Here is a 13,626-nt window from a genome sequence, read left to right on the forward strand (position 1 = left end):
CGGCTCTCTCATTCCAGGCAGGGGAATGTTCTCTCAGACTATCCGAGCAGAGCCTCGTCGAGAGAGTGTACCTGGGGGTCTTTGACCTTGGGTAACCAGCAAGTACTGGTCTGGGGGACCTGATCGCGACAGCTTGGAACCTCAAGCTTCCGCTATTTTTCCCCCCAGTCTCAGACCCCGAGACTCTGGCAAGATGCATTCCGGTGATGGTGGGACAACTTCGACGCCTGCGTCTTCCCTCCCTTTTGTCTGTGGACAATGGGTCTCAACAAGACCAGGTTGTCTGTCAACCTTTCAATGGGAGAGCTCCACTGGGACTATGCGCAGAATGGTTTCTGGACCCTCTGCTTCCCCTGACGGAACTCCCAGGAGAGCTTCTCCCAAGGCGCAGACTACTCAAGCAACCACACTGCGACATCTCTCCCGAACCGGGGCGTCGCTTCGGCTTCATGCCTGGAGACACTACGCCTCCTCCTCAAGAAGAGACAACCCGCTACAGTCGCGGTACGGAGGTCGCGTCATCTGCGATAGTCATCCACAGGGGTCTCCCAGGCAAAGTGAAGAGTCTAAGGTGGTTGGTGCCGTGGGAGATATACCTCTTCCCTTGAGGCCTCTTCTCCAGCAATAACGGTCTTATTGCCTTTCGGCGGGAGGAAACTCCTTTCCGCTCTCGGCAATGAAGCCTGTCGCTCAGCCTTTCCCTGACCTTCAGGCTTAAAGGAATAACTTTTTCCTGCCCGCTGGATCTATCCTCGCTCATGCGAAGCTACGATCGTCCCTGCCCTAGTCGGAGGAAGACCTCCAACTTGGAGCATGGCTCGGACTTTTAGTCCTTTAAGAGATCTTCTCAAGACCCTTTACGGCAGGCCTCAGATTGTATTCCGCCTTGGGTCTCCTGCTCACTCTGGCCACGGCCAGTGTGTAAGCAATCTTCTTGGTCTCTTACGACTCCCCCCTTTCTAAGGAAGAGGGGAAGGCAACATTCAGGCTCGCTCCTGAGTTGTTTGCTAGACTCAGAATCTGGGGGTCCCGGCCCTTCGGTCCGATTCATTCAAGATTTCGAGTCTCCATTCTGTATCTGATGTCCCAAGACCTTCTCTTTCTTGCCAGTAAAGGAATCGAGAGGTTAGCGCTGGGAACAGCTGCAGTTTGTCCTCAGTTGCAGCCGATTTGGGAGCACAAGGAGGACATGGGGGAGAGTCACCAGTATACCTCTTCAGCCCGGACTCAAGGACATTCATCTCGACCTGTCTCCAGACCCTCCCCCGTCACGTCGCCCTACAGCACGATGTTGGATACATCGCAACGTCCCTCGCCTTCGAGTAATACTACTCTGTGACGCTGGTGCTACAAGCTGGAGTCTGGAAGCGTCTAATGACCTTCGCAGCCCGCTTCCTGCAGGGCGTGACCCACAGGAGTCTCGATACGTTTTCTATCGCTCTGTGGTGGCTACACAACAGCTGGTCTAACCTCAGGCTCCTTTTTGGACAGGTAGCAGAAGGTTGAGGGCATTGTTATCAGGTTTTAGTCTGCATGAACGAAAGAAGTATGTCTGGCCCTTACTTCTTTCTTCGTCATCCCCTCTACGGGGAAGCAGCATCCTGGTCTCTGCATAGCTGACCTCGAACCTCTGCAGGTAAACCATGCTTCCTTGTGTTCCGAGTATTGAGTCAATACTGTCGCGTCCCCCATACCCTGACGAGGTGGTATTGGGAACGTCCTAACCCAGAGTTCCTTCTGGAACTCCAGGTCAACTGCCTAGGACGGGTCACACTTCTTCCTTCACACACAAGCTTACGTAGGCCACATGGTTCCTTGCGGAGCAAGGAACTTGTGAGGTGCAGGGACTCCTTTTCTCGAGTGCGACTCACTCGGATTCTGAGTCCCCGGGTAAAGCCAAAGCCAGTATGGCTGGGGACTTTCCACCCTACCTAAAGGGTAAGTCACCCTCTGTAAATAGCGTGGTTTGTATTTCGGTTACGGAACAAATGACAAATTCGAAGATAATTTGTATTTTTCCTAACCATACAAACCTTAGCTATTTACACATATTTGCCCGCCAGCCCTGTCCCCCAAGACAAGTCCTACCTCTAAGTGAAAGTGAGCATTCACCTGTGTGTGAGGGGGGGGAGGGGTAGCTAGCTACCACTCCCCTACCCCCCCGCTAACTAGCGCGGGGGTAATACACCCTCGTTAAATTCTAATGGCTCGCCATTTCAGCTGCGCTAAAAGGTAACCCTCTGTAAATAGCTAAGGTTTGTATGGTTAGGAAAAATACAAATTATCTTCGAATTTGTCAATATTCAGTAAACTTTCAAAATATTCCGCCCACCTTTTCCTTGCCTCCTCTCCTTTTAACAACCTTCCATTTCCATCTTTCACTGTCTCTTCAATTCTTGAGCCAGCCTTCCTTACTCTCTTCACTTCTTTCCAAAACTTCTTCTTATTCTCTTTATATGAATGACCCAATCCTTGACCCCACCTCAGGTCAGCTGCCCTCTTTGCCTCATGTACCTTGTGCTTTACTTCCACATTTTTCTCTTTATATTTTTCATACTTCTCTATACTGTTATTCTGCAGCCATTCTTCAAAAGCCCTCTTTTTCTCTTCCACTTTTACCTTCACTCCTTCATTCCAGTATTCACTGCCCTTCCTCATGCTCCCTCCAACAAACTTGTTTCTACACACATCACTTGCAATCCCAACAAAATTTTCTTTTACTAACTTCCACTCCTCTAAATTACCAGTTTCTCTTACTTTTCACTTCGTCATATGCCATTTTCAACCTCTCCTGATATTTACTTTTTACCCCCGGGTTTATTAGCTCTTCAACCCTCACTTGCTCCCTTTTACATCCACCTACTCTATTCCCCCACTCTTTTGCTACAACTAATTTTCCTTCCACCAAAAATGATCATACCCCTAAACACGTGCACGTCTTTCAATCTTCCAAACATTCTTTTAGTTATCAATGCATAATCCATTAATGCCCTTTCTACTACTCTTTCATTTGCCACTCTTACCCATGTATACTTGTTTTTATCTTTCTTTCTGAAAAAGCTAGAACTCATCACCATCTCTTGCTCAACACACATATCTACCAGTTTCTCACCACTCTCATTTTCACCTGGTACGCCATACTTCCCAATGACACCTTCTACCTCTCCAGCGCCCACTCTAGCATTTAAGTCACCCATGACAACTACATAATTCCTTCTACCCAGTCCTTCTACACACCTAGTTAATTCATTCCAGAACTCATTCCGCTCTTCTTCACTTATCTCACTATCTGGCCCATACGCACTGACAAACGCCCAACATTCCTTACCCAACCTTAGTCTTAGAATATTTTATTTTTCCTTGTTTCCTTTCCTCACTGGGCTATTTTCCCTGTTGGGGACCCTGGGATTATAGTATCCTGCTTTTTCAACTAGGGTTGTAACTTCGCAAGTAGTAATAATAAAGGGATTTTGACGAAGGAAAATCTAGGGTAGGGAACTACTGTAAACTGTAATAAAACGCCGAACGCTATTCTTCGCTAACGTAATAACACGGACTTGGAAGCGACTCAATAAGTACTTAAAAGTAAAATAGGGGTTCTAAAACTAAGGCCCAAGGCCAATTAATCTAACATAAGATTAATAAAAGAACCTAGCATGACAAAAATACCCGAAGGCATGTAAACAAAGCGTGATGATGAAGCGTGGAAGACGCTGTACGGCAACCAGCCGATCGCACTAAAACATACGCAAAACGTAAATAAGGCGTACAAGCCCGGGCAATAAATAATGCCAAAACAAACTATGGTACTTAACATTGGTGCAGGTGGAAGGAGAGCTTCAGCCATGGCGAAGTAATCCAAAAATCAAGAAAAAGGGCACACCGAAAAACAAAGGTATCGTCGCAACACGAGTCCAAAAGAAGGATGGGTAGATGGCGCTCGTGTCGGGCGTCGGTGGAGTGGTTCAGGTTGGTTTGGTTAGTGCTGCTGTAGCGGCTCATCCCTTATTGGCGAAGGAATTATCTAAATGGAAGACGACCTGTGAATAGTGGTTTTCACATGCCCTATCTTTATACACGACGCCCTAAGGGTGTTCGCGCGAGGGTAGTAACCTCTGCATTCCATGCTTTAACTTTCTCTGGTATATTTGGAAGTTATTTATATCAGAAAAGTGACAAGAAGGACCTTTTCACCGGGCGACACAGATCGACCCAGAAATAATAATAATAGTATACCATTTTGTGTTGAATCAGTATGATCTAGGATTTAGACTTGTTACTGGAAAACCACAAGTGAGGTAGCACTATACAATATGCCAAAGCTTGCCCAAGAGAAACTTTATAGAGAAAAGTCTTTAATTTGGTGACATGAGAAGCAGAGAATACTATTAGTTAAAATCTGGAGAAGGATTTTAAGCTAGGAATAATTGTTGAGGGAGAATTAAATATCAACAGTAAGTTGGTCTTACATGAAAATACTTACCCCAATTTTGATGCAAAAAATGTTTGTAATAGCTACAAAATTGCATTTTTTGGATTAATAAAATCCAATGGCTTGAATTGCATACAATATTTACTTACAAATAGTAATAGTTTTCCTTGATAAGTTTGAGGATGCTGGTGCTTTTTCCGTCAACTGCAACATCTGTTGATAAAAGAAATGGTCATCTTATGGCATAATTGTAAATTTTTCTAAACACTGATGGTAATTTCATGAAAGAACTCCTTGTTTGAAGGATAAATAATAAGAAAGCCCCTTTGTGTTGATTCTGTAAAATAATGTGGTGGTGATGTTCAATCATATCCTAAGATGATATCCAAGTAGTTTCTAAAACATGGTCTTTAATATTAAAATTGTATGAAGGCACTTAATTTTTAGGAGGAGAGAAGAGTAATCATTATAAAGCTTGGTGCGCAAGTTACTCAGATTCAAAATCCTTTTTGTTTCAGATTCACATAGATATCCCTAGGATGTCGCCGTTGGTTCCGCTTTTTCAGCAAACTGTTGTACAAGAAATGTTTGAAAGAATCTTGTATATCTGGGCCATCAGACACCCTGCCTCGGGATATGTTCAAGGGATTAATGACCTAGTAACACCCTTCTTTGTTGTCTTCCTCTATGAAGTAGTTCCAAAAGGTAGGTTCATATGAAGAAAAGTCAAGAGTTCTTTCATAGAATTCATTCACAGAAGGATAGTTCTTTCAAGTAAAAGTATAAAAAGAAAAAATGATGAGTGAAAGATACCAAAGGTTAAGATGTTCAGGAGAATACTTTACATTTTACATAAAACTAGTTATGCGATAGAAAAGAAAAAGATCACATTCTTCAATTTCAGAAAGCTTCAACCATAAAGACCTATCAGTGTACAGTAATTGACTATAAAGTCATACATATGCTATTGTTATTTGAGTTACTTTCAAGTTGGGTAAATTCCTTATCCTTTTTTCCCCAAGATGAAAATTTGGACACATATGACATAGAACTAGTTGATGAGGAGGACCGTGCTATTGTGGAAGCAGATAGCTTTTGGTGCATGTCTAAACTTCTCGACGGAATCCAGGATAACTATACCTTTGCCCAACCAGGAATTCAGACTAAGGTGCAACAACTCAGGGAATTAATGAAGAGAATTGATAGTAAGTGTGCTTACTTCTCAAGATGTTAGATGCCTCACTTTCAAGTGTTCTTTGGAATTGTGTTATTTGGATTTTTTACTATTGCAGTTCACCTGTAGCATTCGCCTTTATTTCTTTTGTGTTTGTAAGGTAATTTGGATATAATAATTAACTTTACTTTTAATGTAATGTAAAAGGAATAATAATGTTGATGGTGACCATTCACTCACTAATGCATTAAGTACAGTACACAGGGACAGTTTGAGGTAATGAAGTCAGTATTTATGCTTTATGCTATCACCAGTGCCATAAACATCATTATTTTTTGACTTGTTAAAAATACTTGAATGTAAAAGTAATAAGAAGTCTCAAGAAAAAAAGACTGCCATCCAACCAACCAAACTAGAGGTTGAAGGTTGCAGTTTTAGTCTGGAATTCAAAATTTTAGCTCCTCTCGTAATTCCTTCATACATATTGTTTTCCTTTGATTTTTAGATCACAGTATTTTTTTTTAATATGATCACTCCTAATTTTCAGTCAATCTTCACCGCCACCTTGAAAAACATGAGATCGACTACCTCCAGTTTTCTTTTCGATGGTTCAACAACTTACTAATGAGAGAACTACCGCTTGGATGCACTGTTCGTCTATGGGACACTTTGCATTCCGAGCCTAATGGGTTTTCTCATTTTGTATTATATGTTGCTGCAGCCTTCCTCAAGCATTTTTCTCAGCAGTTAATGGCTCAGAGAGACTTCCAGGTATCTCTTGATATCTTTGCCAGTTGTTTCTTATATCAAGTTTAATTTATATGTGGATATCCATCATTTTGGAAACATTTCTTGAATGAGTGAATTTAATTTTAGTACTTATGAGGAAAAGATACTAATTTACTTGTTACCTTTTTATTATTCTCAGGTAAGAACAATATAAACAGCTTTTTATAGAACAGAATTATTATTATTAAGGGTGGGGGTAGATTTACCAGCCCCATGAGTCAAACTTGAGTCCTAAAGAACTTGTTGTGAGCTCTTGATAATATATGTTTGAAGTCTGCAGTATCCAATTCCCACTTTATTCATCTTAATCTCTGCATACTAATAAGAAGATGAAATAGCTTTGTTATTTTTCGGATAGCTGTCAAAAAATTTACACACACATTTTTTTATTTGATTAGATTTTACTAAAGTAAATCTCACGTAATGCTATAATGCACATATTTACAGATGGTTAGGTTTCAGTTTTTCTTTGAAATTTACCTTATGTATTTTACCTCATTTTATCTTTTTTTATCTTGTGTTGTTTATTCATTGCTTCTCAATTTTTTCTTCCCCAGTGGGGTGTTTTCCCTACTTAGGTCCTTGGAATTGTATCATTTTGCTTTTCTTTTCTTACTAATGTTGCAGCTTGACTGGTAATGATGACGATAATGATAATGTCATCATACTACTGTACTTATATTGAGCACTTGAGGTTTTCAAAATTGTAATTATCATTGTAGATTGAATCAATGAAAAAGGGTTGTTTTTCTTTCAAGCAAGACTAATTTTGTCAATAAAAGCTTACTCTTTACATAAACTAACATGCATGATCTTCACAATTCCCTGACACCATTCCTGATCCAAAAGATTACAGTCATTTGATGCCACACGGTGTCTGTGCCTTCCTTTTCACGTATTCTAGACTCTGGAATGAAAGATACAATGCATATTATGGATATGTATTAATATAAATATGTTTTTTAACTACATGTGACCAGCAGTTGAATTTAAGAAAGATTTTATCTAGAATTGAAAACTCAGAGCCTTAAACCTTATTGAAATTTCAAGCCTTGCCAGGGAGACAATTATTACAATTGCAATGATAGCATTGTCATCTCACTCTCTCTCCCAGTTCATCATAGCTGATAATATATATCCCGACTCTCACCTCATTGTCTGTTCCCACACAGACATTGAGTGAAGATCTGCTGCATACCTTTTATTCTGTGTGCTTATTTTTCAAAGATAGTATCCAGTTGTGATTCCCATGATACTGTACAGTTTTTCTCAATTTGGCTGAACTTAGAACATGCGGAGACCAATAACTCTTTGCTTCACGTGTTTGAGCAGTATAGAACAGCGGTTGAACTTGGGTTGGGATGGGTTGTGTGTCAGGTCCTCAATAGGTTACTGTTGACTCTCTGGTTGATTTGGACTTCAGTTCCTTTCTATTTTCCATACCCCTTTGACATCCTCTTCCATATTGTAACCTATAAGCTGATGGCCACTGCAGATCTGAAGCAATATTAATCTGGCTGCACAACACTCCTTGCCTAAAGTGTATCTGATTTGTGTCTTTTGGTGATAACTCTGTTTATAATTTCTAATGAAAATCATGTGACTTGAGATTTGGTAGAAAATTTGCCTCAGTGCACCAATATAGAAATATAGTTAACTGGTGATTACCGGTAATTACTTAATTGCTTGGGGAGACAGGACGCTTGTTATTCCTAAATACCTGAAAACCTTAACCCTGTTTATGAGGAATTAATGATGATACCTTAGTATTAGTTGCTTATAGTGGTGGTCTCTTTCAGTGGTACAGAAGGTGGGCATATTCTCCAGTTATTATTATTTTTATTACTTGCAAAGCTATAACCCTAGTTGGAAAAGCAAGATGCTATAAGTCCAGGGGCCCCAATAGGGAAAATAAGATTTTTTAAGAACTAATAACATTAAAATAAATATTTCCTATATAAACTATAAAAACTTGAACAAAACAAGAGAAAGAGAAATTTGATAGAATAGTGTGCCCGAGTGTACCCTCAAGCAAGAGAACACTTAACAGTTTGTGAAAACCTTCCATATTCACAACAATCCATCATTTATGTTATGTCAAATTGCATTTTAGGTAGGATGACATGAGTTGCTGAAGAAAATGCCTGATTAGAATCTGGGATATAACTTACCAGTGCTTGTAGGGTTGAGATTAACAAAGGAACCTAATGCTCAGAAGTGAATAGGGATTCATATTCTCGGTTAAAACTGGGCCATAAAGAGATTAGATTAACTCAGCTTTAATTTCAATTTCATACAAAAATAACATGGTGCATCAATGTACTTGTAAATACATTTTAAAAACAAAATACCTAAATAAGAAATATGCCAAGTCTAGGACTACATATTGTTTTCAGCCACTTGGACACAAGAAGCATGACTCATCTACAGGAATGAAAGATCCTGGAGTCCTCATTTTTGATGAAGCTGTTCAGTCAGCAGATGGTCCATGGAATCAGGAGTGAAGTGTCTAGGATTTACCTATGGAAATTATTATTATAACATTATTATTACTAGCCAAGCTACAAATTTATTTGAAGTAATAGCAAACTACAAGCCCAAGGGCTCTAACAGGGAAAGCAGATCAATGAGGAAGGGAAATGGGATAGTAACAAGTAAACTATATATGAGAAGTAATTAATAAAAATATAAGGTAATTTAAGGTCAATCACATTGTTAAAATAGATTCAGTATAATGCCCACTTACTCCCATCTCTTTGTGTTTATATTTTCCACTATTTGAAAGTTAACATACCTTTTAGAACATCACATATTTCCACAAATATCCTGGCAGGTGATTAGACTGTACTATATTGCACTGTCAAATATGATTTAGGTCTAATTTTAAAGGTTTTGTTGTTTTACAGAATTACCAACACTAACATATGAAAATTCTCATAGTAATTATATTCTCAGGGTCTTATGCTGCTGCTCCAGAACCTGCCAACATCTTACTGGTCCGACAGTGAGATCAGCCTCCTAGTTGCTGAAGCTTTCCGTCTCAAATATGTGTTTGCTGATGCTCCAAATCACTTACAGGCCAATAAAAAGTGATACAATGTGAGATTGAAAAATGGAGAACAAATTGTAGTGGCACATCAAACTTCAAAAAGTTTGTTGCATATCAGTGACGTGAAAGGTTTTATTGTACATTGCATATAGGCCTATGACGTAAGCCTATAACCTGCAAGTTCAACATTAGTGAAGGAGGTAAGGTGCAGTATTACTCTTCTGAATTACTGGTAATGAAGCTAAAGAAATTAATAAATCTCTTCACTGACAATACTGTACTGTACTTTTTTTGTAAAAGTATATCATTTGTATGATTGCTTCAAAACAAAAAGTTTTGAAGTGTGTAAGTTTATTTAGGACATTCAGATTTTTCATTTAACTGCAGTGCACTTGTTATTGTTAAAACATTATGCTATTTGTTTTTACCTTATATTAAATTATTTATTATAAAACAGAGAGGATACTAAAATTCTATCACTACGATATTGTTTTAGAGGCAAGTGCTTTTTTAGTACTTGGACATATTCCTTGATTTATGCAGATTATCTCAGTTTCTCCAATTTTTTGTATTTATGTATTATATACCTTAATTATTACATTGATATGATATCCTATTTTATAAGAGATTGTTATTTTTACATGTAAAGCTGTTAACATGCATAGAGAAGCATTCTATACTCTACCAAGCACTGTCTTGCCTGCGAAGTATAGACAAAAATTCTGACCAACATAAATACATATATTTTTTAAAGTTACACACATTTTTTGCCTTACCTATTTGCTAAGGTTATTATTCTCTACGGTTGTTATAATTTGAGGGATTGTATTTTAAAAGCTGTCGTCATAAGTTCACATTTTTTAAGATGTAAGGAACAACATATATAGCCAGGGTTAACCTGATAATTGCAGTACGAAAACTACTAGAATTTGCAGTGCATCCTCTTTTAAGTATTTGCTAAAACATAATCTTGGATATATACCCGACTTATAAAACCAAAGCCAGATTTATTTTACATGATTTGAAATGCAAAACCATCCCAGGTACTCTTCCATGCAAATTTCATCCTGCTTTTCTATGTTCAAAACTATTTACAAGTTTGAAATCATCTCAGTCACTTGATTTTTTAATGTTATCAAGCAAGACTTTTCATTTTAAATGCAGTACTTCAGTGTAAAAAGAAACATGTATTTAATGTACTGTATGCAAAAGGCTTTATCATCGTAGATGCTGTGTTCATGTCTTACTGTACTTGGATACTATTATTCTACTCATAAGGTGCTGGCATATACTCTCCTTTTGTTTATTAGTCAATAAGAATTATATCTTATGAGGTGTTTTAACAAATTGAAGAGGGCACTGATAAACTGGGAAGCCCAGTTATGTTCTACTCAGACCTGTAATTGATTGTATGGTGCTTTGTCAGGTGGGAGTAACCTGGGAATATTCGTCCCTTATACCTTTCCATAAATTTAATCTTCGTTTACTCTTTTTATAGCTCTATGCATCGATTGCAACTTATTATCTGAAGAAAGTATACTAGATTGTTGTAGTTTTGTAATAATGAAATTAGCCTTTAAGCTCTCTGTTTGCTTTGATCAAATGCCTTACATATAATTCTGTCTTTTCTAGGCAGTGAAGCATTAGCAAGTTATCTCTGGCTATTAAAACATGGTGTTAGTTACATTAAAGAAATTGCCTGCAATAATTTTTTTGGCGATAGTTTTTGCTAATTCTGATTGGTTGGTAGTTTACATGGTCAGTTTACAGTTAGCTATTCCATTATATCAACTGTATGTGACAGTAGTCATGACATATTACAGTTCAATGGCTGGTAGATGCCAAATCTTGTGAATTGCTAAAGGTAATTCATGATGAATACTATTGTGCAGTAGATGGACATAACTCAAAGAAATTTCATTTTATGTTTGTAATTTTTCTTGCTTGAAGTCATTATTCTCTAAAATAGCGCTATATGCAGTATTATATACTGTCAATACAATTGTCTCCTAGACATTGCAAGTGATGTGATTGGTCATTTCCACAAGTGATGGAGATAGATAGTTAAAACATTTTCTATGTAAAAGGAACTCTGAAGAACATTTACATAATCTTAATTTTTACTCCTGTTAATGGTAATTTTATGTTTATTGTTGATTTATGATGCTTTAAGGTTAAAACAGTTTACAACTTAACCAAAAGGCCTATGACCTAGGATCATTTCATGACTCAGACAATAGCTAAATTCTTTGAAGGTAAAAGGTGGATTACTAACCTACTTTGAAATAGGAGTTTTATAACACACAACCTTTACCATAGTACAATGAAATTCTCATAAGAATGATCTCTATACATTTGAATTGAACATTCTTGTGAAACATGATTCCTAATGTAAAGCCTTATGAATAAGCAGTTAAAGTGCTGCTCATGAATAATCAATCTACTGTAATGTTTAATGTACATGTGCAGATTGGAGCAATATTCCTTCGTAAGTTTATTCTACTATAAAAGTCACGTTAGTTCAATGGAGTAGGAGTAGCCGTCCTTAGGTTGTATCAATTGCATATTGATTTTTCTTACTAAGAATTTCTTGGTTGCAATATTTTATTCAACTGGTGTATGACAGACGTTTTTTTTTTTTTTATTCTCATTATATTCATTGACTGGTCTTTAAGAAAGGTTGTTACTGTGCTGTACTGTTAAGATTAGACTGGTTAGACTGGGCTTAACTAATTCATATTAGCTTTGTGATTTTGGTAGTACCCTGTATCATTTTGCTCTTAGAAATATTTATAGTACTATGCAAAAAAAAGAGTATGACCATGACAAAAACAGGCTTTCTGAAACCTGAGAATATAGAGATAAATATCTTTTCATTCAGATGAGTTTGGCCTTTACAATTTTAAATTTGTGTTCATTAATTTGACTAGCCAAAGTATGTTTAGTTATCAATTTGAAGCATGCTTAATTTCATACACGAGTGTAGATATTTCATGGATCTAATTATTTACTAGGTTTTTTGTATCATCAAAAGAATTTACGTAAATTTCTTATATTGTAGGCAGGTTTTGGCAAGGGGAATGTCTTCACCTTTCATTTTCAAAAGTTGTCTTGAATACAATATATATAAAAAAGGTCAGATTTTGTTACTTCATTGCCCCATTTATTTTTATGAAGCATATAACAATGCCTTCTTTAGATTGGTCATTCATCTTTGTTTATGTTGAAGAATTTGGACATTGTGTGAGTCATGAAGATTCTTGAGTGGAGAAGTGATTTAGAAAATCTGTAATGTTGATTTATGCAGGATATTGAAACAAGGAATGCTATTGTCATTTTAGTAAGAAATTTATAACTCTGGTAGAATTTGCTTTATACTTAACAACAATGGTCTTCTAAATGATTTTTCATGTGGTTTGATGTTAAAGAAACTCAAGGTTTTGACATTCATATTTAGTTTTGTGTCTCATTTTAAAATTGAAAGTCAATATATTTGAACTGATCTTAGATGGATTAAAATTAGCAGTTAAGGAAATTGTTACTTTATGATCCATCCACTTAATCTCTGTGGAATAGTACAATAGACAGCTCTTGCATATGGTGCTCATAGCTGGTATTAAAAAACAAAATTACGATAACACACTGCTCACACACATACACACTCATACCTATACTTTAATATTTGCATTAATGGTGACAAAGAAAAGGAGACAGTTGCCAAATTTGACATCTGTCAGGAACAAATTGTGATAGTTCTTGTGTAAGGCACATGATAGAATCGGTCTTGCCATCAATGAGAGCTCCTAAAGTACAAGAGGTTGTACATCAGCTACAATATCTGTATCATGTAAGTGTACTTCAACTAAGACCTTTTTTGTTCTTTGTCTTTGGTGAAATGTATTCCATTTATTGTGTATTCATACATAAAAACTTTTATAAGTTTTGCGTTTTTCTTTTCCTTTGTTTGCGAGGTTACTCTACTACTTCTAAATCAAAAATTATTATTCATTTGTGATGACAGGGAGCTGAAATTTTATTTTTATTGGTTTTATTCCAAGGTTTTCAATTTGGAACTTCCACTTAAAAGCTTGTTTTATACTAAGGAAAATGTGCAAATAATAGATTTTTATTTGAAAATCATCTTTATATCTGTTTTGAATTCTTTACTCTGAACAGCTGGTT

General features: G+C 37.2%; 1 protein-coding gene across 7 annotated transcripts in view; it reads left to right on the forward strand.

The window, feature by feature from the left end:
• Tbc1d22 (TBC1 domain family member 22) overlaps positions 1–13,383 on the forward strand; it is a 96,380-nt gene extending 82,997 nt beyond the window's left edge. For all 7 annotated transcript variants that reach the window (XM_068392127.1, XM_068392123.1, XM_068392126.1 and 4 more), the window contains 4 exons: positions 4,951–5,137; positions 5,455–5,637; positions 6,154–6,377; positions 9,351–13,383. In XM_068392127.1, coding sequence (XP_068248228.1) covers positions 4,951–5,137; positions 5,455–5,637; positions 6,154–6,377; positions 9,351–9,488 — 732 coding nt within the window. In that variant the 3' untranslated portion in view covers positions 9,489–13,383. The remainder of the gene's footprint in view (positions 1–4,950; positions 5,138–5,454; positions 5,638–6,153; positions 6,378–9,350) is intronic.
• The last annotated feature ends 243 nt before the right edge of the window (positions 13,384–13,626 follow it).

Source organism: Palaemon carinicauda, chromosome 18 (genome assembly GCF_036898095.1).
Source record: "Palaemon carinicauda isolate YSFRI2023 chromosome 18, ASM3689809v2, whole genome shotgun sequence".
Taxonomy (NCBI): Eukaryota; Metazoa; Arthropoda; class Malacostraca; order Decapoda; family Palaemonidae; genus Palaemon; species Palaemon carinicauda.